A 23731-nucleotide genomic window follows, 5' to 3' on the forward strand; every position below is an offset into this window, starting at 1 on the left:
CCTGCCCCTCATCCAGCAAGAGCTCCTCTCTGCTCCCCTCGCTTCATCCCCCAACCCTGTGTCCTCATCCTAGCCAGCTCCCTGGCCCACCCAGTCCCCTGCTTCTGACCACACAGCTCCTGCCAAGGTCAGCAACTGCCATAAGTGCAAAACACAGGGGAAGTCAAGCGCTATTAAAAAAGCCCATGGAAGAACATCAACATCCAAGTCACCGGAATGGAAATGAGGTTGGTGATAACAATGTTGTTTTTATAGACTTTTAAACAATTGATAGAAAGGTCCCATTCTGAAAGGGTCAGTTTATCAGGGTTTTAGTTGGCAAGGACTTTGTACAGGGCGTTTTTCAAATACTTCAGAAGTACCTGCTTAGCAAACATCTCAGGGGCCAGGTGAGAGCTCAGGTGATCTCGAGTGATGGGCCAGCTTTGGATTGTTATTTTTAAATGTCCCAATAAACTAATAATATTGGCACCTTTTGGTTTCATGTGAGCTCCTGAAAAGGTGATTGCTTTATTAAGTGGCAGCTTCGCTGAGATGGCAGATCTGTAACCTTGACCTCACCTTTCATCATCCACCTGATTTCATCTCTCTGTGGGGCTTGGGGAAAGTGCGTCAAACTTCATTTTGAATCCCCATCAACTCTCAACTATGAAATTCACTGGCTGACCTTGGGCCAGTCGCTTTCTCTAAGCCTAACCTACTTGCAAGGTTGTTGTTGTGGAGATTAAATGAGGAGGGGGAGAATCATGCAACTCACCTGGAGATCTTTAGAGGAAAAGGTGTGATAAAAACAATAGGTAAATAAAGTTGTGCAAATATGTTCTAACAGGCGTAACCACAGATTGCCAATAAGGCGAGATAACAGCCAGATAAGGTGGTTTTAAAAGGGCAAATCTGTTGCAATCTTCTTGCAACTTCCAGTCTATTTGAGGGAAAGACCCATGGCCTTGCTGTGTGCCAACTTCTGTGTAAATATTTTGCACTTTGCGCAATGTTCAGACCACCCATGGCATTGATGGGCAACGTGACTCTCCTGATATGTGCATTATCAGAAAATAAAGTGAGGTCATTTCAGATGATGGCTTCCTTCCAAGTCTATGACTCTTTGATCATCTTGTGGTCTGATATCCACAACAGGCGTAAGTCTACTTAAAAAAGATGGTTCATCTAGGAATCTCAGATAGACTCCTCTGGACCTGGAGGTTCCATAAGAAGATAAGAAGAGCCCTGCTGGATCAGGCCAATGGCCCTAGCGCAGCATCACAGTGGCCAACCAGATGCTGGTGGGAAAACAGAAAGCAGGACCTGAACACAAGATCCCTCTCCCCTCCGGTGACTTCTAGAAACTGGTATTCAGAAGCATTGCTGCCTAAGAGGCAGAGCTGAGCCATCATGACTAGTAGCCATCAACAACCCTCTCCTCCATGAATTTGTCCAGTGCTCCAAGTGGTGGCCATCACTGCCTCCTGTGGCAGTGAGTTCCATAGTTTAATTTCAGTGGGTCTTTGCTGGGGAAGCAGAAGCTGAATACAGTAGTACCTTGGGTTAAGTACTTAATTCATTCCAGAGGTCCGTTCTTAACCTGAAACACCACTTTAGCTAATGGGGCCTCTTGCTGCCGCTGCACCACCGCTGCAGGATTTCTGTTCTCATCCTGAAGCAAAGTTCTTAACCCGAGGTACTATTTCTGGGTTAGCGGCGTCTGTAACCTGAAGCATATGTAACCTGAAGCGTATGTAACCCAAGGTACCACTGTACAAGCCAAAGTGGGGCACCTGAGCACTGCACCTTCTTTTTCTTGTTAGTCTTTCAAGCCGTTGACTCACTTTTATGCACAAAGCCTCATGAGCTCACAATGAAATTAATTCTGTGTTGTGTGAAACAAGAGGCCTGAAGGAGGGATAGTGGAGAAATTTGGTTCAGCTCACATTTTAATGCAAACCTGATTAATTCACACTACCTGAAGCAGGACATAAAGCCCCCAAAAGACAACCATTTTGAAATTCATGCTTCTCCAAATTTTGCAATGCAGCTTTCTAACAAAAAATATGTAGGAAAAGGTATGTGCTTAGAGGAAAGTGGTCATGATAAGGTATAAAGGTAAAGGGACCCCTGACCATTAGATCCAGTCATGACCGACTCTGGGGTTGTGGCATTCATCTCGCTTTATTGGCCAAGGGAGCTGGTGTACAGCTTCCGGGTCATGTGGCCAGCATGACTAAGCCGCTTCTGGTGAACCAGAGCAGCACATGGAAATGCCGTTTACCTTTCCGCTGGAGCAGTACCTAGTTATCTACTTGCACTTTGATGTGCTTTCGAACTGCTAGGTTGGCAGGAGCAGGGACCGAGCAATGGGAGCTCACCCCGTCGCAGGGATTCGAACCGCCAACCTTCTGATCAGCAAGCTCTAGGCTCTGTGGTTTAACCCACAGTGCCACCCGTGTCCCGGTACGATAAGGCATACATTAGTGAAAATAACATACAAAAAAGCATGTTATGTTTAGGGAAATGAATTGCAAATATATTTAAATAGGAGAAATGTGTACTTAATTGTGGATGAATTTCCGTGAGAACTTTTATTTTAGCACCTCAAATCCCAGGCAGGAATGTGGCAAAACGAACTGAAGATTCGTCAGGAAAATGAGAAACTGAGAAAAACCAAAATGGACAGGTTCATCCAACACTAAACATGAATTAGAAAGATCTGGTTTTCAAGGCTGCCTTTTCCTTTGGAGTAGACAGACAGGTGTGTCACCTGAGACTTTGTCGAAATAGTGCCAATCATTGCTAAGACTTTGTTTGTTGGCTAAAACTACTGAAAAGTGAGACCGTATTATTTCCTCACCAAACAAAGGAGCACAATAGTGACTATATGGTTTGCTGCATATTCAGGTTCAAGTAGAGACTTGAAATCCACCCCCCCCCCCGCAAGTATTTATGACTCTATCCAAGTGATCCTTCCTTCCTTCCTTCCTTCCTTCCACCTTTCACAGCTGCTTAAAGCAGTTAATATTTCCTTCCTTCTGGCACATGGGGGTGGAGGAAGCTATTTTAAGATGCTCCCAGGAAGTGGCTGCAGGTCATCACAAGCTGCCCCTACCTGGGAAACTGCATGGGGAACAAGATGGCTGCCCCTGTCCAATGTCCTTGTAATGATATGAGGAAGATTGTGAGAGATAAAGATGGCTGCCTCCTGCCCTGAGGGAGGTATCAGCTGCTCTAAGAAGGTCGTAAAACGTGAAAAAAAGAGGCAGCCCTCAGCCAACCTTGTAAGTACAGTGGTACCTCAGGTTACATACGCTTCAGGTTACATACGTTTCAGGTTACAGACTCTGCTAACCCAGAAATAGTGCTTCAGTTTAAGAACTTTGCTTCAGGATGAGAACAGAAATCGTGCTCCGGCAGCGCAACAGCAGCAGGAGGCCCCATTAGCTAAAGTGGTGCTTCAGGTTAAGAACAGTTTCAAGTTAATTACGGACCTCCAGAACAAATTAAGTACTTAACCCAAGGTACCACTGTACAGAACAGATCCCGCATGGGCCAGTTTGCCAGTTACTCAGCTTAATCCACAAATCCACGTTCTGGGCGGTGTCTGTGTGTGAATGCGATGGGCACATTCACGCCAGACTGTGGACAAAACCAGAATGCTCCTTACAGTGGATGCTTGCTTGCCCCACCCATTGGTGTGGGCATCCCTTTGGGGCTCTCTGGTTGGCCCCTGAGAGAACAGGATGCTGCACTAGTGTGCCCCCTTTGGCCTGATCCAGCAGGCTCTTCTTTTGCCCTTATGCCTCTCCCCCAGCTTCCCTTTCCTCCCTTCAGCTACACCGTCATGATGGCTTTCAGTTCATCCACCGGGTCCAGGTCTGGCCAATGCCAAAAACAGGGCAGAGGCACCGGAAGAACTTCCACAGCTGCCCATGTGGCAGAGACCGGCTGCTCCATTTGTGACACCTTTGGCAGAATATTTCGCCATGTTGGGACTGTCCCATCTCAGCATCCCACCCAGTGGTCCTGCCTTGGAAAAGTCCCCTGTGCCGCCAGCCCCTTGCACATATGAAATCTATCATGTCAGGGAGGTGGAGTTGAAGAGGTTTTTTCTTTCCTCTGCCCTCATCAGCTTCCTTCCTTTTAGAGGGGGAAATATTCAATGGTCCGATTTCCCACACTGATTCTGCTGATTGTGTGGCAGGGCTCCTAGCTGCCACGCAGGGATATTTTTTTAGCTGTGATTGTAGGGGGGCATCCCTTCCAACTCTACGATTTCATTAAGACACAGGTGTTTAAATTGGACAAACAGACAGAGCTGTCAAGTCACATGGCAATGCTTGTGCAAGTTAATTTTATTATCCTATTTCAGAACAGTGGAAAACAGAGGCGGGGGGGGGGAGATCTATCAGAGTGTCTACGGGGAGGAGGGGACTGCGCTGGACTTGGACACCAGGTTTGCTTCTAAGTGATTGTGTTGCAGCCGTGGAAGGAAAGGAGTGGACCAATCGGAGGGGGGATTTCTCCTTCCCCCACCCCACAATTGGCTGGCGGCAGCGTCTGGAAAGGAGGCAGAGGCTTCAATCTTCACTTTCTTCAACAATTTTCACTTCTCTGCAGCGATGACCAACGACATGGTGTCGTCCCCCTCCGCCTTGTCCGCCAACATACATTGAAAACGTGCATTTCTGGATCTGAAAGCAGAAGGAGAAGAAGGCAGAAACAAAAGGAACAAATATGTCAGTCTGGGAGGGCCTGTTTTTATTCATTTCAATATGCCTCCACTCTTCTCTTAAAGACAAGCCCTATCAGGGCTCTCCCTGAGAACATGGCAGAAAGGGTTGCGTAGATTTGGGCTCCCTTGGGAGATGGAGGACTCCCCTTCGTTGGAGCTTTGAAAGCAGAGGTCAGATGGCCACTTGTCAGGGATTCTTCAGTTGTGATTCCTGCATTGCAGGGAGTTGGACTAGATGACCCTTGGGGAACCCTTCCAACTCTATGATTCATGACTACACACAGCAAACACAGGCAGGGATCCTGGGTGCAGCATTTGGCACTCGGGAAATATGTACTCTGGTTTTTAAAAGAAGCGTTCTGGCTTATATACGTTTAAGAGTTGCAAAAAGCAAACAGATGAAACAAACCCAGCAGTGTGAATGTGAATATTTGCAGAGCGATGACCGGTCAAGTCCCAGGAATCAGAGGGAGGGGAGGACAGCATTCTCCAGCCATGACTCAAGGGTCCTTAACCCTCTCAACAAATCGTCAGATCAATAAAGCTGACCTGGGCCAGCCTTAACATTAGGCAGAGGGAGCTGGGCTCCAGCAACAGCTGATTTTTTTCAGGGCAACCTTTGAGTGGCATTTGGTCAGTTATAATTTGGTATTAAGCACAGCTTTTGCCACCAGGAAGAGGTGCTCTGGGGGAGTTTCCAGTCTCAGATTTTCAAAAAAATCTCAGCCTAACCTTCCTCGCAAGGTTGTTGTGAAGATAAAATGAGGAGCAGCAGAACCATGTATGCCACTTTGAGCTGCTTGGAGGAAAAGGTGGGATAAAGAATGAAATGCATGTAATATTTAAAAACTAAAAACAACAAAATGGGGCAGGGGGAGTGGAAACTTGCCACATGCCAGACCATTTCAGCCTATATAAGGCTTCAGCTGGTTCATGGCGGAGAAGGCTACTGATAGCTACTAGCCAGAATGGCTCTGCCCTGCCTCTATGGTGGGAGGCAGCAATGCTTCTGAATACCAGCTGCTGGAATTTGCTCTTGTCTCGCTTGGGGGTTTCCCTTTGAGGAATCTGGTTGGCCTCTGTGAGAACAGGATGCTGGACTAGGTGGGCCACTGGCTTGATTCAGCAGGCTCTACTGCATGGGTAGGCAAACTAAGGCCCAGGGGCCGGATCTGGCCCAATCGCCTTCCAAATCTGGCCCATGGACAGTCCAGGAATCAGGGTGTTTTTACATGAGTAGAAAGTATCCTTTTATTTATAATAATAATAATAATAATAATAATTTATTATTTATACCCCGCCCATCTGGCTGGGTTTCCCCAGCCACTCTGGGCGGCTTCCAAAGGAGTATAAAATACTGTAATACATCAAACATTAAAAGCTTCCCTAAACAGGGCTGCCTTCAGATGTCTTCTAAAAGTCTGGTAGTTGTTGTTCTCTTTGACATCTGGTGGGAGGGCGTTCCACAGGGAAGGCGCCACTACCGAGAAGGCCCTCTGCCTGGTTCCCTGTAACTTGGCTTCTTGCAGTGAGGGAACCGCCAGAAGGCCCTCGGTGCTGTACCTCAGTGTCCGGGTAGAACGATGGGGGTGGAGATGCTCCTTCAGATATACTGGACCGAGGCCGTTTAAAATGTTAACCTCTGTATTTAAAATACATCTCTGGGTTACCATATTTGTGGGGCCTGCCTGGTGTTTTCACATGAGTAAAAGGACCCTCGTACCTATGGGACCGCCTCCCTTGGTGTGTCCCACAGAGGAACTTACGGTCTTCAAATAAAAACATCCTGAAGGTCCCAGGCCTCAGAGAGGTTAGGCTGGCCTCAACTAGAGCCAGGGCTTTTTCAGCTGCGGCTCCAATCTGGTGGAACACTCTGTCACAAGAGACTAGGGCCCTGCGGGACCTGACATCTTTCCGCAGGGCCTGCAAGACAGAGCTGTTCCACCAGGCTTTTGGTCAGGGCGCAGCCTGACTCCCTCCTTTGGCAATCTCCACAGAATTTTAGCTTAATGGTTGCCAACAATTTGATTTTAATTAATTTTTATAATGAAATGTTTTTAAAATCTTGTACTATTTTTATTGTTGTCAGCCGCCCTGAACCCGGCTACGGCTGGGGAGGGCGGGATATAAATAAAATTTATTATTATTATTATTATTGAGTAGAATGTGTGCTTTTATTTAAAATGCATCTCTGGGTTATTTGTGGGGCATAGGAATTCATTCATTTATTTCCCCCCAAATATAGTCCGGCCCCCATAAGGTCTGAGGTACAGTGGACCGACCCCCTGCTGAAAATGTTTGCTGACCCCTGCTCTACTGCCCGCAGAGGTTAACATCTTTATTGTCCTTCCCTTAGCCTCTTGGACCTGTCCAGGGTCCTGAATCATAGCTGATCTGTGACTGTACGCTGCTGGGTTTTCCTGGCAATCAACTGCCTGCAGGGCAGTGGCGTAGCGTGGGGGGTGCAGGGGGGGGCCGGCCGCACCGGGCGCAACATCTGGGAGTTAGGGTTAGGGGGCGCAAATCCACGGGTTAGGGGGTGCAAATCCACGGGTTAGGGAGCGCAAATTACTTGCCTTGCCCCGGGTGCTGACAACCCACGCTACGCCACTGCTGCAGGGGCAGAAAAAATAAGGGTCTCTGGAAACTCCAAAACCTGATGAAGAAGCCTCATCCCAACTTGGTAGCCATTAGCTACAATGGCTGTTTCCCCTCCTCTGAACATCGGCTGCTGGGAATCATAAGTGGGGACAGTGCTGTGGTGCTCAGGTCTTCCTGCCTTGTCAGCTTCCCAGAAGAAACATCCAGTAGGCCACTGTAGGAATAGGCTGATGGCCTAGATGGGGCCCCTTTGGCAGAGCATAACCACTGTGACTAGTAGCCACTGACCGCCTGTTCCTCCACAGATTCGTCTAATCCTCTTTTAGAGCCTTCCAAGATGGTGGCCATCATCAAGACTAATGTGGGAGGGAGTTCCCCAGTTTAACAAGTGTTTTCTTCTCTCTGTCCCAAATCTTTCAACATTCAGCTTCATGGTGATTTCCATGAGTTCTAGTGTTAGGAGAGAGGGAGAGAAGCTTTTTTCTCTATCCACTCTCTTCCCCAAGAGAATTCTGGGAATTGTAGTTTCCTTTTCACAGAGGCACCCATTTCCAGCACCCTTAATGAACTACAGTTCCTGTGACACTTGGGGGAGGGGAAGGCAAGTTGTGCTCTTTCAATGCACATCAAATACGCTTCGAATATACAGTGGTACCTTGGGTTAAGAACTTCCGGAGGTCCGTTCTTAACCTGAAACTGTTCTTAACCTGAGGTACCACTTTAGCTAATGGGGCCTCCTGCTGCCGCCGCGCGATATCTGTTCTCATCCTGAAGCAAAGTTCTTAACCTGAGGTACTATTTCTGGGTTAGCAGAGTCTGTAACCTGAAGCGTCTGTAACCCGAGGTACCACTGTACAGAGTGCATCTGCCCAAAATCGAGTCAAAGTCTCCACATAACTTTAATGAAACATAGAACAGGGAAACAAACTCTGTGTTTTGAAGTTCGCAAGGAATTATGGTCCACCTCCCCTGGCTTTGCTGGCTGGTTTCATTGGCATTGTTTGTAGGAAAAAGCTTCCTGATTAGAGCTTGCCAGATGGTTGTCCTTCAAAACCATGGATGGTGGAGTGGAAACGCTGTGGTGGAAATGGGAACTTATACAACAATGCAACCTGGACAGGGAATGGATATGGCAAAAGGGGAACAACAGTGGGAAGGATAGATCCAGATTTTACACACAAACAAGATGAAGAGAAAGAAATAATACTAAGACAACAAGTAATGATTTAAGGTGGGGAGGCAAAGGGTTGGGTAACCTCATTTGTTTTTTGTTTTTAAGGGAATAAGAAAATATACAAGCCGGAATGGATAAATAGGCAGCCGAGAGAAAGGAGGGAAATTAAATTTTAAAATGTGGAATTTAATGTTAAATATAAGTAATGGAATGTGAATTGGAAAGAAATATGCAATATAAAGCAGTAAATAGAGGAAAGAAGGGACACATCTACAAAGAAGAGTGGGAAGGCAGTGGAAAAATTGTATTACATTTGATGTAATTTAACACTGACATGTTAAAAACTTGGAAAACTAATAAAAATTATTTGACAGAAAAGAAAAAGAAATGTGGAACAAAACTGGTTGTTCTCTCACCTCCTCCTCTTCATCGGACAGAGGATGGCAGTCCGACAGATCTTCTGCTGACGACGACTCACCCATGTAGTCATAATGCCTGATGCGGCCGCGTGGCGACGGTCTAAGAAGCTCCTCGTCATCCCTTGTGCAATTGGTCTTCACCATATACACTGTGAATTCCATTATGAACCCAGGGGCGTCCTGAAGCCAAGAAGGAGAGACATTTCATTATTACTTTTTTTAAATTCTTCTTTATTGATTTAAAATATTATCTTACATATATATTACAGACAGTTACATCAAAATTAAACATATAATAGAATTTAAAATATAATAGAAAAAAGATAAATAAAATAAAAATAAAAAGCAAAAAAGAGTTAACAATCAGAAATAAATATTGGTTATAACATCCTGTCTTTTCTAATAAAGTCTTCTGAAAGAAACTTCCAGTCGTTCTCGTTGTACTTTTTTCTATTGTCTTAATTTTATCGCACAGTTTGTTTTGTAACTTTTCCTGTATATTCATCCAGTATATTTATTCCATTTGTTTATTATAGACAAGTATCATTCAGTTCTGCTAGGATAATGTCATTACTACAATATAATCTTATATATTCTTTGAATAGTCTCCATTCTCTGAATATTTTTTGATTTGTGGCTCCTCTGACTTTTCCGGTCAGCTTTGCTAATTGAAAGTACTCTTTGTTGTTTAGTCATTTAGTCGGGTCCAACTCTTCGTGACCCCATGGACCAGAGCACGCCAGGCACTTCTGTCCTCCACTGCCTCCTGAAGTTTGATCAAACTCATGCTGGTAGCTTCAAGAACACCATCCATCCAACCATCTCATCCTCTGTCGTCCCCTTCTCCTTGTGTGAAAGTCCTCTACTCTAGCATGAGTAATTGCCAGTCTATTATTGTAGGTGTTGTTTCACATTTCCAACTTCCAAGAAAGGGAGACATTTCAAGCCTTCCTGTTCTCGATGTGAAATGTTGTGTTAAGCCAGGGCTAGTTCAACCGAATCCCAGTAGCTGCTTCAAAGGTGAGGGCCCAAGCCTGAGAACATACATAAGTGAGGAAGGGCTCCTCAAAGCACACGCAAAGCTTTTCTTTTGCCTTAATATTGTCTCACCCAGCTCTTCACAGCAGCCTTCACCTTTCAGCCTGTGGCTTATGGGGGCCAGATCAGAAGATGTAGGTTCTCAGGCACAGTCCCCTCAGGAGGCCCTTCCCTTTTAGAAACTGGGAGCAAGGCCTTCCCCCTCCCCATCCCACCCCCAGTTCCTGGGCCTGTTCCTCTGTGGCCCACCAGCCTAGTGGGTAGAGGCAGGAGAAATTTTTGCACAAGTCCCTCAAATCCTATGGAGAGAAAACCAAAAGCTGGAGGTTGCAATTTATAAAAACAAAACAAAAAACTCACTTGATGTTCTCAGATGGCGGGGGGATGGGGGACGACTCCTGGAGCTGCCCAGTCATGGTTCTCCATTATTAAGCCCACCCATGAAATTGCAGTTCCCTTTCCACAGAATTGGGACCATTGCATCATCTATCTATCTATCATCTACCATATCTATCTACCATCTGATATGTTTCATTTGCACAAAAGGAATATATATATATTTTAATCACTCCAAATACCTGTAAAAATATTTCTAAAACTAATGTTGTTTTTTTCTTTTTTGTTAATTGGTATTTGAGCAAGCAGAAGGAGGAGACCAGGGCAGGGCGGGTGCATCAGAACTAGAGAGAGACCTACCAAGGAATCAGAAAAGAGGAGCGGGGAATTTCGGTGGCCCTCGAGATGTTTTTGGACACCAGCAGATTCAGTAGCCAGAATGGCTAATGGTCAGCAATGCTGGGCATCTAGCAACATCTGCAGATGTTCTGGGACTGGGAGTTGAAGGGAACCCCATGAACCCCAGAACATACACAAGTCAGACCAGCTGTATTCCCAGCTGAAGGTAGCCTCAGTGGCCGGAATTGCCTTTTACCAGCTGTGACTGTGGTCCAGCTACAACCATTTCTGGACCAGGAAGGCCTGACAGTAGTTCATGCACTGGTGACTTTGAGACCGGATTACTGCAATGCACTCTGTGTGGGGCACCTCTTCCGCTTGATCCAGAAGTTAGTGCAGAATACTGCAGCACGATTGCTGACAGGAGTGAGGCCCTGTCACCACGACGCTGGTGCTCAGATATTTGCACTAGTTGCTGATTTTTCAACTGTTAATGGTGTGAATGGGGTCAGTTTACTGGCGAGATCGCCTTACCCCATACGTGCCCACTTGGCTGCTTCAGTTGGTGCCACATAGTGCTCATTCCCCATCTGTAAGAAATTGATATTTTAGAGTGGCAGCACCTACACTATGGAACTCCCTGCCTCTTGATCTCAAGCTGCATTCTCTTTGCTGCATTCTTTCCGGCGCATGCTGAAAGCATTTTTTGTTTAGGCAAGCCTGTCCAGATATAGAACATTGAAGTGTATTTTAATTTGGACAAACTTTTTTTTTTTGCGGGAAGGGGAGCAAGAAAAAAGAGCGACACACACACACACCCCTCCCTGGGGCTTCCCAGCCACCTGCTCCTCTTACCTTGATTTTAAACTCTGCATCCTCGTATAGCTTATAGAAATGTTTGGGGTTCTGCGCATTAAAGTAATCTGTAATCTTTGTCTTGAAGTAATCCCTGAGAAACTGAGCATGCTCTTCATCTTTCAACCTAAGCCGATCGTGTTTCGCCCTTTCCTCGTACTCTTCCTCCGATGTAAGCGGCCGTGCTGCTGGCCCTCGACAACAGTGCCACTGTCCTTCGTCCCCTGATTCCGGCTGATTCTCTTCTTCCTGTGCCCCCCATGCCAGCTGACCCAAGAGCAGGACTCCCAAGAGGAGCAGCGGCAAACACAGCCAGGATCTGGTCATTGTCGCAAGGAAAGGCTGGGAACTCAGAGGCTACCCGGCTGAAGGCAAGAAGCCTACAGATATAAGGATGGAGGAGGCTCCGCCCCCTAGTGGCTCCACCCACCCCAACTGGAAGGACCCCACCTCCTCCAAGACACACCTGCCAGATCAGAGAGATGAAAAGTGAGTTGAGTCTGAGAACCCAGCACAGGCTTGTGACCTCAGCCTCTGGGAGGTCCTTTTCGCTCCTCTGATTCAAATACCTCTCATAACAAGCTACTGTCTACTAATCAAAACAGGCGCTTGGAGATTTATTTCTTTGGCCCTCTGTTCTCCCCAGTGAGTCCTCCGGGATGCTACAGTCCACTTCCCTGGGATGCCGTGAGGCGAGGGGGCGTCCCAAGGATGAACACCCAGAAGAGGGTTATTTTATTTCATTTCAAATATTTCATTGTTTTCACCAGTGCTTTTTTCTGGGGGAAGGGGAACGCAGGGGTAAACATTTTGTGAATCTTTGTACTTTTGTCCATTTACTGTATTTATTTTTCCTGATTTGAACTATAAAATGATGATTTTCTGGAGTCAAAATGAGAGCACCCCTAAAGATTTTTTTAAAAGAAAAAAAGCACTGGTTTTCACTGACTTCTACAAGAAGGAACAGTCAATGCTCAACAATACACAACAGATGCCTATTTAATTACATTTAACTTTTAAGTCGTTTCTGTTTTTAAACTAAGGTACCATTTCACAAATCGCCGTGTCTCCTCGGAGGCCTATAACCATGCTCTGTCAAGGTTGCATAGGCTATAAAACTATGCCAGGTAGATCAAAACGAAGTGTTTTTTTCATCTTGGTCAGTTGTCGTCAGTTTGTCCATTAACAGACAGCTGTCTTTAATCTTAAATCCAGCAAAATCTTTTTGCAGCAATTTGTGCATGTTTTTTAAGCCCTTGTGAAAATTCTTCAGTATTTTTGCATGAATTTCTCTTAATAAATGCATTTTTGTCTGCAGTCGGGGCCAGGGAATGGGAAGAAATGGGATGGGCTGTGCATTTAAAAGCCAGACTGATCATACCCACACATATAATATCAGCCTTCAAATCTTTCGCCTTTGTCTCTGATATCTTTCAACCTGAAGTTTTGGAAGCCTCTGATTCCAGCGATGCCCAAGTGCCTTTTGCCAACAGCTGCAGGGACCACCAAATGAGCAGCAAAACACGGGCATTGCCCCCCTCTGTCTTCAAGGAAACTGACATAGAATCAAACAATTGTAGAGATGGAAGGGAACCCAAAGGTTCATTTGGCCCAGCCCTCTGCAGTGCAAGTGTTAGGAACTACACTGGATGGTAGAGCATTCTTTTTCCTGAGGAAAAAGGGTCCCAGCTCCTCAGGGAACCCAAAGGTGCAAATCTGAGTTGAGGCTTAGCTTGAAAATCAGTGCCCAGCAATGTGGCTCAAGAATGAAGTATTAGCAAGCACCGTGGAGTTTGTGCTTATTCTTTCAAATAGCCTTGGCATTTACAAGATGGCTCAAAACTCGCCAGTGTTCCTCCTTATTCAAGGAAATGATTTGGGGCCGTGATGGTGGGATCTGGACACACAAAGGTCTCCCTCTCCCCTCTTCCCACCCTTACCAAGATTAGGGCGAAGACCTCTTGGGTCGTCCTCAAACTGACACCCTCCACACAGCATCATACACCCTCTCACAAACTGGTTACCCTCACTGTCATTTATAGAGTGACAATTCTGTTGCAAGTGATAAAACCTGGTAGCAGAAATTGAGGTGATTTTGAAGTGGTTGTTGTTGTTGTGGTTTATTGAATTTATATACCGCCCTATACCCGGGAGTCTCAGGACGGTTCACAGAATAAAATCAAGATATAAAATCACGAAATACATAATACAAATAAAAACAACAACCCAATAGCCCTCCCCCAAAAAACAACACATTTTAAAAGGGCATAGGATGTAAATCCGATCAACCAAAGTCGTGGTTTAAAATGAACGTTTTTGCCTGGCACATAAAGGTGTATAATGAAGGCACCAGGCGAACATCCCTGGGGAGAGCATTCCACAGACGGGCAGCGGCGGAGCAAGCCGATCGGGCGCCTGGGGTGGCGCGCGTGCCCTGCGCCCAGGGGCAGGGCCAGCTAGGGGAGGGCACTCTATGGGGCCTCCAGAGTCTGCTTGCCTCCTCCCACTCAGTCGCCCTACAGCCGCCGTTTGACAGACCGTTTGGGCAGCGCGGAGCCCAAGCCACTGCGTCACTCCCAGGAGAGATGTGTGGCTCAGATGCGCTGCAGGCCCCGCTGCGAGTGCCGCCTAGCATTTTGTCAGCCCCTTCAGTGGTGACACCTGGGGCGGCCCGCTCCCACCGCACCCCCCTTCATCTGCCCCTGCAGGTGGGGAGCCACTGCAGAGAAGGCCCTTTCTCGTGTTGCCACCCTCCGGACATCTCAAGGAGGTGGCACATGAAGGAGGGCCTCAGAAGATGATCTCAGAGTCCGGGTAGGTTCATATGGGAAGAGGTGGTCCTTGAAGTATTGCGGTCCTGAGCCATTTAGGGACGTGTAGATCAGTTGTGGGTGAGACAAGCCAAGAAGATCTGAGTAGTTAAACTTTTGTACAGTGATGCTTCGGGTTACAAACACTTCAGGTTACAGACTCCGCTAACCCGGAAGTAGTACCTCGGGTTAAGAACTTTACCTCAGGATGAGAACAGAAATTGCGCAGCAGCAGTGGGAGGCCTCATTAGCTAAAGTGGTACCTCAGGTTAAGAATGGTTTCAAGTTAAGAACGGACCTTTGGAACGAATTAAGTTCGTAACCAGAGGTACCACTGTATACAGCCTTGTAGCCGCAGCCTACTGCTAAGTAAAGTTTGTTCCTTCTAATGCTGCCTGTGTGGGTATTGCAAATGCCACATGGTGAGAGCAGTGGGATAGCTGTAGTTCAAAGTGCCACCAAGACGCCAGAGAAGATTTTGCACTCTGATTCGCCTGCGACTATATCACAGGAGGCAGAGTAACCCGGTACTCTGGATCATTGTAATCTTGTAGATGCTACCATAATTGCAAATCCTGCATCTAGGTCAGGATAGACTCCAAATCTCATCCCCGCCATGTCCTGCCGGCTGAGTAGATGGGAGTCCAACAACCTCAAAGGGGCGGGCATCACAGCTTCCTTATCCCTTCTCTGAGGACTCCCCCAAACCTCTTATTCCCCTCTCTGTACACATAGAATTGTAGAGTTGGGACCTCCAAGGCTCATCTAGTCCAACCCCCTCCAGTGCAGGAATGGCAGCTCAGTTTTTTCTTTAACTTGCCCCTCTGGCCCCACTGCCTGTCCTGCTCCAGGCAGCAACCCCCTCTTCTCCTCTCACTTCATCCCCTCTTCCTAACCAGCTCCCTGGCCAACCCAGTTCCCTGCCTCTGCCCTCACTGCCAAGGTCAGCAAAAGAGAAAACAGCGTACGAAGCACGGGGGAAATAAAGCGCTATTTAAAAAATGAACAAGGGCATCAAATTTCCATTCACCTGGATGCAATTACGGTATGTCATCAGTAGCTGTATTATTTTGTTTTGCTTCTGGACATCTTACAAGGAAGATGCAATTCTGAAAGAGCTCACTCACCAGGGTTTTCTTTGGCAAGGTCCAGCCAGGAGCATTATCCATGTGGAATGATGGTACCCAGTTCTCAAACACCCCATGGGCCAAGAAAAATGTCAGGTGATGTCTGAAAAGAGGCCAGCTTTGGATTATTGCCACAATAAGCCTGACATTTCCATCGCTTTGATGGAAACGGTTCTAAATGTCACTGAGCAGTGTGACACGGCACTCCTTGAGCCTTAATTGCAAGATTAGAATGTGATTTGGCTAGGACACACGCTTGGCTTGCAGAACGCCTCACTTTCAGGCATCTCCAGGTGAAAGCAAAGCAGACTTTCCTGAGGCTGATTCGGGAAATGGAATCAACATGTCACGTTAAGATCCTGGGCGCTTGCGGCCAGAGCGCGCAAATGGGGACAAGAATTGCTGGAGGAGACTGAAAGAGCGAGCTTGTGGCTTTTGGAGCCTGATTGCTCTGTGGGGACACAGGATCTGAGGGGGAGGAGATAAAGCTGAGAAGAAGCCAGGCTGAGGGGTGTCAGGGACTGGACTGAAGACGAGGGCTGGGGATCGCCCCCTCCTTCTCCTCTGCTTCCCTCGGAGGAGGAGGGGAAGGGGGGAATCGCCCCACCTTCTCCAGCAGTTTCAAGAGAAAAGGGAGACAGGTTTGAATTACAGCAGAACTCAGAATATTATTGGCACAAAAATGGAAGCAAGAAGACTTACCAACGAAAGAAGAATGGCAGATGAAATTGATGGACTATGCAGAATTAGTTAAACTAACAGGAAGGATTCAAAACCTACAGGGCCAGAGATTCTTAGAAGACTATATGAACTATTTGAAAAGTAACTGTAATGAACGGATTACGCTAGTAGGACTGTAATAAGTTTTGTAAGGAGGACTATTTGAAATATTGCAAGAAAGGCTATGGGGAGAATTATTAGTTAATGATAATTAAGAGTAATAGAGAAATTAAGAAATGCAGAATAAGTGATAAAGAATGGAAAATCATCAGAGGTGTTGACGGAAGTCTAAAATATTGTATAAGATAAGAAGTTATGTTATATGATTGTTGGAAATGATATGTTAAAAAAACCAATAAAAGTGTGTGTGTGTGTGTGTGTGTGTGTGTGTGTGTGTGTGTATTTACAGCAGACCCCAGGGCTGCCAAGTTATGAGGTGTTAGGAGAAGGACAGGGTGGGGGAGAACTGCCGGCAGAGACATCCTTGGAAAGCATGGAAGAGCCACCATCCCCGCGTACACGCCGCTCAATTAGAATTCAAGACCAGAGGGCTCAACGACATTTGACTCCTGAACACCCCCCCCCCCCCAGAGCCACGGGCTGTTGCTGGGGAAAGAAGGGAATGAGTTCAGAGTGAGCAACATCACTATGGAGTTAGGGACTGAATTCTTTGTCTTGCATCACAATGACTGAATGAAACCATAAATACGAACTTTCTTGTTTCTTCCTTGATCCTTGATGCTACCGGGGGAGGAGAGAATTCTCCCAAGCCTGACAAGGGAGGAGTTAGCAGGGGGAGACCCAGAATTCTGTCTCTTGGTATGCATAGGACCAGAGACAGGCAAGGGAGTTGGTGCAGTGACTTATAACACCTGTGCCATGTTTGTCATTCTGCCAGAGAACAAGCAACAGTACACTTGTAGCAATGGCAAGCTGGTGGAGGCCCGCCTAGCCACACCTCAAGCAACAGGGCAACATTGCAGAGTTTCTTGATAGAGCCGAGTTGACTGAGACTGAGCACTAAGATAGATGGGGTGCCTCCAGGGTGGAGAAAGATTGCCCGTTGCAAGAGTCTAACCCCTGGAGGAATGTGGTGCACAGACGTAGGACAGTCACAAACCACACTTTGTCATTGGAGTTGCAAAATTGCTTCCATGCCCTCAGCTTAGACACTGATTCTGGGTCAGAGGAGCTAGGACAGCAATTGCCAACCTCAGAAGACACGAAGGCAGCTGTGAAAGGTACAGTGCACAGAATGATTATTGCCACCCTCCAGAGGTGAAAGAGACAGGAGGAGATGGATTCAGAAGGGTCTTTTTCCATTCTTGATCTAACCCCATCAGATCCAAGGCTACTGACCCGTGGATGAGTATGCTGATAGTGTCCTTGCTGCCTTCCATGGAGAGAATGTTGGAGAAAAGGAATTGCAGCCTAGAGATGACAAGCTGGGAGGAAGGGGGCTGGGCGCGTGTTCTGGGGGTGTGGGGTGCATCCCGCGGGGGGGGGGGTGCCCAGCGGGGGGGGAGGCAGCCGCGATGGAACCCCACCGGGATCGCACTGCCAGGGGCGGTGCACTCCTCCCGCCCCCCTCTTCCTCCTCCAGTGGTCCTGGGGTTCTTCATGCTCCTGTGAGGAGAGGGTGAGAGCCCTTTGCATGCCTCCAAGTGGATTGTGAGAAGGAGTTGTTTTAAATACCCCACATAGAGAAAAGATTGTGTAGATAATCCAGATTGTCTGTGGAGCCTGTTGCTTCACCCTTCCAAAACACACACACACACACACCCCCCAAGAGAAATGGTCAATTTTTCTATTTGAGGGTGAGGAAGAAGTCTAGACTCACAACTGTTGTTATAGGTTTAGGCAGGGTGGGTGGGTGTTAGTTAGACCTCCTGTGGGTCTCTTCCAAACCTATGATCCTGTGTGCATGTGAGGCTAGAGCAGGGGTCAGCAACCTTTTTCAGCAGGGGCTGGTCCACCGTCCCTCAGACCATGTGGTGGGCTGAACTATATTTTTTTAGGGGGGGGATGAATGAATTCCTATGCCCCACAAATAACCCAGAGATGCAATTTAAATAAAATCACACATTTTACTCATGTAAAAACATGCTGATTCCTGGACCGTCCGTGGGCCAGATTGAGAAGGCGATTGGGCCGCATCCAGCCCACAAGCCTTAGGTTGCCTACCCCTGCCATAGTCCAAAAAAAAAATTGTGTGTGTGAGAGAGAGAATTTTTGGATGGTACTGGAAGCTGGCTACACAGAGTCTTGGTTCACTTTGTGCTAGACCCAAAGCTGTGACCGGGGCTCCCCTGGGAACCTAATGGGGAAGTAACATCTGTTGGGGTGTTGTGAGCCCCTCCATCCTATGCTCAGGCTGAATATATGTGTAAACTAAACCATATATCCAAATGACACCCGTCTCTTTTGACCTTCATTCCATTGAAACCAAACCCTGAGTAAAGCACAGGCATCACTGGAGTCTCTTGCTGCCGGACAATTGGGTTGAGCACAACATTTATTGCAGGGATGAAAGAGAGGTTGCTAAAAGGGGCACCTTCTGTTCAAGGTCAAATAAAGTCAGGAGGAGGCCAAAAAAAGACCCGACTCATCGTTGAATGTGTGTTACTCACACAACACAGCAGTCAAGTGGTGCAGCTCCTAGAGGACCATACCATGAAGGGAATGGGGGGGGTGGAGAATTGAGATTGGACCTTTCCATTTCCCCTTATCTAAAAAATATCCTTGCACTTAGAAAACTAGCCTGTCAAAGAAGATGGGCTCTGGCAGCCCTCACATTCTGTGTGTTGTATTCAAGCATGCATATCTTTCACCCGAACAGGTAAAGTTCAGCGAGGGTTGCGCTATCCATTTCTGATTATCGTGCTTCTCTATCCAGCTCACCCTCCAGAGCGGCCATGATGGCTTAAGGGGACACTCAGGAGAAAAGCCTGATGAGGAATGGTTGAGGGAGTTGGTGATACGAGAGCCACCTTCAAGGATCTGAAGGGCTGTCGAATAGAATATGGAGCAAGCTTGTTTTCTTCTTCTCCAGAGGGGAGGATATGAAGCAATGGATTTGAATGACAAAAACAGACAACTAAACATTGGAAAGAACTTTCTGATAGTAAGAGCTGTTCGACAGTGGAGCGGACTCCCTCAGAAGGTGGCGGACTCTCCTTTCTTGCATCTTTTTAAGCAGAGCTTGGGTGGCCAACAGTCAGGGATCTTTAGCTGTGTTTATTATTATTATTTTGGCCAAATAATATTTATTTGTTTTCCAAATTTTTAACGAATCAGTAACAAATTACCTCAAATTTAATATATTTTACCTCAAATTTAATATATTTTACCTCAAATTTAAAACATTTTCTCTCAAATTTAATACATTTTTTTCTTAATTTTTTGCTTAGCCATGATTTCTGATTTCTGCATCGCAGGGGTTGGACTTGATGACCCTTGGGGGAACCTTCTGACTCTTTTGTTTCTATGAAAACACACAGTAATGCTTGTGCAAGTCAATTTTATTATCCTACTTTGGAACAGTGGGAAGAGAGTGATTCTGGGGTGCGGAGGGGACTGCGGTGGATTCCAATGCCTCCTTTTAGTGGGAGAGTTTTCTGGCTTGTATCTAAGTGATTACATTGCAGGTGCGGAAGGAAGGAAAGGGGTAAATCAAGCAGGGGCTTCTCTCCCACCGCTGCCAGCAAAAGTGGGCATCAGCATTCAGAGAGGAGGCCAAATCTTCAATACTCTTCAAGGGGGGGTTCAGACATTTCTTCCTCCTCCTCCTCCTCCTCCTCCTCCTCCACCTCCACCTCTTCAGAGAGTCCTTCCGTTCTTCCAGGAACACGTTCGCAATCCTCGTCAATCACAGTTGCCCCTCCATACGCCTCATCTAGAAATATTTTAAACGTGCAGTCGTATTTCTAAAAACGGAGGTAAGATGGGGGGGGAGAGAACAAGAGACACATGCAAATTAAGAAAACAAAAGACGAGAAATCCCATGTATTGAAGACAATCTGGCAACACACTTATTAGGAAAGAAGGAAGGGGCTCTTTGGTTCCAGTGGTTTGCCTCAGGTTAGACACAGCCATGGACTCAGGCTGCAGCACTCAGCATCCTGAAAAGACCAGCTCTTTATGTTGGGGAAACAGTCAGAGATAGACGGCAACTGCTTGGTTGTCCAGGGAATACAAGCAAAGGAAGTCTGAGCTGGATCGAACATGAGGAGAGCCTGCTGGATCAGGCCAATGGCTCATCCAGTCCAGCAACCAGTTCTCACAGGGGACAACCAGATACCTGTGGGGAACCAGCAAACATGGCCTGAGCACAAGAGTATCTTCCCCCTCCTGCGGTTTCTTCCAGCATTATTGCTTCTGACTGTGGAGGGACAGCACAGTCACCATGGCTAGGAGCCATCAATAGCCTTCTCCCCCATGAATCTGTCTAATCCTCCTTTAAAGCCATCGTGGTTGGTGGCAATCACTGCCTCCTGCAGGGGCGAGTTCCAAAGATTAACGCTGCTTAGCTATTATCCTTTTCCGCCCTGCTGAGCTCCACAAGGGCAACCCAGAGACTGAGGGTGGGGGAAGCCGATAGGCAGACCCACCCCTTGTAAGAAAATGGGACTGTGGGCGGGGGGGGGACAGGCTGAGGTTGGTAGGGCAGCGCCCCATTCCCCCTAAAGGGCCAGCCTCCCTGTTGCTCCCAGGACAGGTTAAGACATCTGACATCATCTGGCAGTCCGGACTGAAAAACAACACCGATTCTGTTATCTTACCTCCTGTTCGGATTCAGGTAGTAGCACACAACCCTGGCTCTCCAAGTACAGATCGGTGTACCGCGGGACGGAATCCTCCTGGTTGCTCACGTCATCCTTTGTGCAGTTGGTTTTCGCCAAAGTCATCTCAAAGGTGATTATTATCCCTTGCGCCTTCTGGAAGTAGAGAACGAGAAAGACTTTCGAGCTGAAGCTGATGCATGGCTCTGCTTGGCCAAGTCGTCTCCAGAGGTGTAGGCTTGCATTAAGGCAGGGCTTAGCTTGGAATGTGCTAAGTGCGTAAAATGCAAAAAAAGGGCATCGAAGCATGTGCAGAGTGCCTTTCGCTCGCCACCAGGGAATTGCTCCCAACCCTTAGAACGCTTGGCATGTCAGGCCAAGTCAGGCTGTTGTCGTTCTTGCATTTGTAGCTCACCTTTTCTTCAAAAAGCTCAAGGTGGAGAACATGCTTCTGCGCACACTCACCCTCTGTTCTATCCTCACAAGAACCCTGCGAGGTAGACTAGGCTAGGAGAGACTGGCCCAAGGTCACCCTATGGGCTTCACAGGTGAGTGGGAATTCAAACCCTTGTCCCCCAGGTCCTAGTCCAGTGCTCTAACCACTACACCATGCTGGCTCTCTGAGTCCCTCCAGTCTAGGGTTGCTTTGTATCTGGAATTTTGAAAATTCAGCAAAATGTCTGGTTTTTTGCCAGCAGAAGCAGGAAGTGACTTTTTAAAGGGGGTGGGGAGATTCTTGCTCTTGGATTCCAAACACCGCCCGCCCCGCCCCCCGGTGTTCTCTGACTACAAACGTCATACTGTCGCAGATTAAGGAACCTACCCCCCCCCCGCCATTTACAGAAATCATCATCATCATTATTTTTGACAGGTAATTGGGATTTGGAGAAATGTAGAAAAGAGGGAAAGGGGTTTGTGTAGTTTCTTAAGGGTGCTGACTCGCGGAGTTCCAAGCTTTCCTAACAAGCTACAGTGCAGTTTTCCAACCAACCAATGTTTACAAAAATGCATGTACTGGGGCGAAAGTATGCCTAAGAATGTAAGTACCATGCAGAAATGCATTGCATTTGGGAAAAGATGCCTGCAAAAAATGTGAGACAAAATTGCATGCAAAAAAAAATTGTTTATTAGGAGAAATCTGCACCCAGGTGGTAAGGGATTTTCATGAGGATTTTTTAAAAGAAATGAATCCGTGGATTGCTGGGATAGCTCAACAGGTAGAGCATGAGAATCTTAATCTCTGGGATGTGGGTTTGAGTCCTATGTTGGGTGAAGGATTTCTACATTGCAGGGGGTTGGACTGGATGACCTTTGTGGTTCCTTCCAACACTACAGTTCTATGATTCTAAGCTGGACAACTGTACTTCAGACTGGGAAAATGAGGGAGCATCAGGTTGGGAAGTCCTGGTGCAGAGGGAGGGCGGGGGCTCAGTTGGACCCACAAGCCCCACCACCTGAACGCTAGAGGAGCCTCCACCCTATACAAGGGGAATCTCAACAGAACAATATTTTCTTGTTCCCCACTTTATCTGTGCCTTTTCTCAGCCTCAGGAGAGAGGAAGGGCCTTCTCTGTAGTGGCTCCCCATTTGTGGAATGCTCTCCCCAGGAAGGTTCGCCAGGCACCTTCATTATATATTTTTAGGCACCAGGCCAAAAGCGTTCCTCTTTGCCTTTGGCTGATTAATATCCAACAGCCTTTTAAATACGTCTGAGAGAAAGGGGGAGGTTATTATTTTACTGCTTTGTTTTCACTATTGACTTGTTTTTAATCCTGTATTCTATTCTATGAACTGCCCTGAGAGCTTAGGGTGGTTTTTAAATCTAATAAACAACAGTAATGAAGGTCCCCAGGTGTCTTACACCCAAAGGGTAGGAACCGTACCAATGGATTCAAGTGCCAAGAATGGAGATTCTGACTAAACATTAGGAAGGACTTTCTGAGGGCAAGAGCTGTTCAACAGTGGAACGAACAGTCCCTCAGAAAATGGCGGGCTCTCCTTCGCTGGAGGTTTTCGCACAGAGGTTGAATGACTATCTGAAAGGCATTCAGCAGTGATTCCTGCATTGAAGGGGATTCAGCTAGATGTATCCTTGGGATGCCTGCCAATTCTACAATTCTAGGATTCTATGGTCCCATAGTCCACACCCACCCACACACCCACACACCCACACACACACACTTGGGGAACCTTTCACAACCTCTGCTTTGCTCACCTCGACATCAACATGGCTGCTCTCATAGTGCTTGTAGTAATTGCCATATCTGCTTTGCCAATCATATTTGTTATAGTGAGCCACCGCCATATGCTTCATGAAGTCATGAACTGGCCGTGCGCTGTATGCTGCCTCCTCCTCCATAAACCTTCTATGCGCTTGAGCCATCATCCTCTCATGGTCCTCAAAGCTGCGTGGCCTCCAGTAGTCTGAATCTTCCAGGCTTTCCTCCTCTTCCCAGTCCCCCTCTTCTTCTTCGGCCGAAGGTGGCACCATCTGCTCCTCAGGCTCCTCTGGGACAGGCTCATCTCCCCAGGAGGGCTGCTCTTCTTCTTCTTCTTGCCCCCACGCCGGCTGCCCCAGGAGCAGGGCTCCCATGAGGAGCAACGACAAACACAGCCAGGATCTGGTCATTGTGGCAAGGAAAGGCTGGGAACTCAGAGGCTGTCTGGCTGGAGGTGAAAGCTCTGCAGATATAGGGATGGAGGAGGCTCCGCCCCTGGTGGCTCCGCCCACCCCATCTGGAAGGACCCCCGCCTCCTCCAAGACATGTCCACATCACAGAGGAGAAAAGTGAGCTGAATCTGACAATC

The 23731-nt window shown here is 47.2% G+C and overlaps 2 protein-coding genes across 2 annotated transcripts; both read right to left on the reverse strand.

Moving 5' to 3' along the window:
• Window positions 1–4325: 4325 nt before the first annotated feature.
• LOC309521317 (uncharacterized protein) lies at window positions 4326–11837 on the reverse strand. Its single transcript, XM_082203684.1, has 3 exons — window positions 11486–11837; window positions 8915–9097; window positions 4326–4682 (listed from the first exon to the last, which is right to left on the reverse strand). The coding sequence occupies exons 1-3, from the start codon at window positions 11810–11812 to the stop codon at window positions 4569–4571; spliced, it is 624 nt and encodes a 207-aa protein (XP_082059810.1). The 5' UTR covers window positions 11813–11837; the 3' UTR covers window positions 4326–4568.
• A 7808-nt stretch (window positions 11838–19645) lies between these two features.
• Window positions 19646–23598, reverse strand: LOC309520813 (uncharacterized protein). The gene is made up of 3 exons (XM_082202703.1): window positions 23139–23598; window positions 20924–21079; window positions 19646–20068 (listed from the first exon to the last, which is right to left on the reverse strand). Exons 1-3 carry the CDS (start codon window positions 23550–23552, stop codon window positions 19886–19888), a joined length of 753 nt encoding a protein of 250 aa, XP_082058829.1. The 5' UTR covers window positions 23553–23598; the 3' UTR covers window positions 19646–19885.
• Between the last annotated feature and the right edge of the window lie 133 nt (window positions 23599–23731).

Source organism: Podarcis vaucheri (genome assembly GCF_965113315.1).
Source record: "Podarcis vaucheri genome assembly, chromosome: 16".
Taxonomy (NCBI): domain Eukaryota; kingdom Metazoa; phylum Chordata; class Lepidosauria; order Squamata; family Lacertidae; genus Podarcis; species Podarcis vaucheri.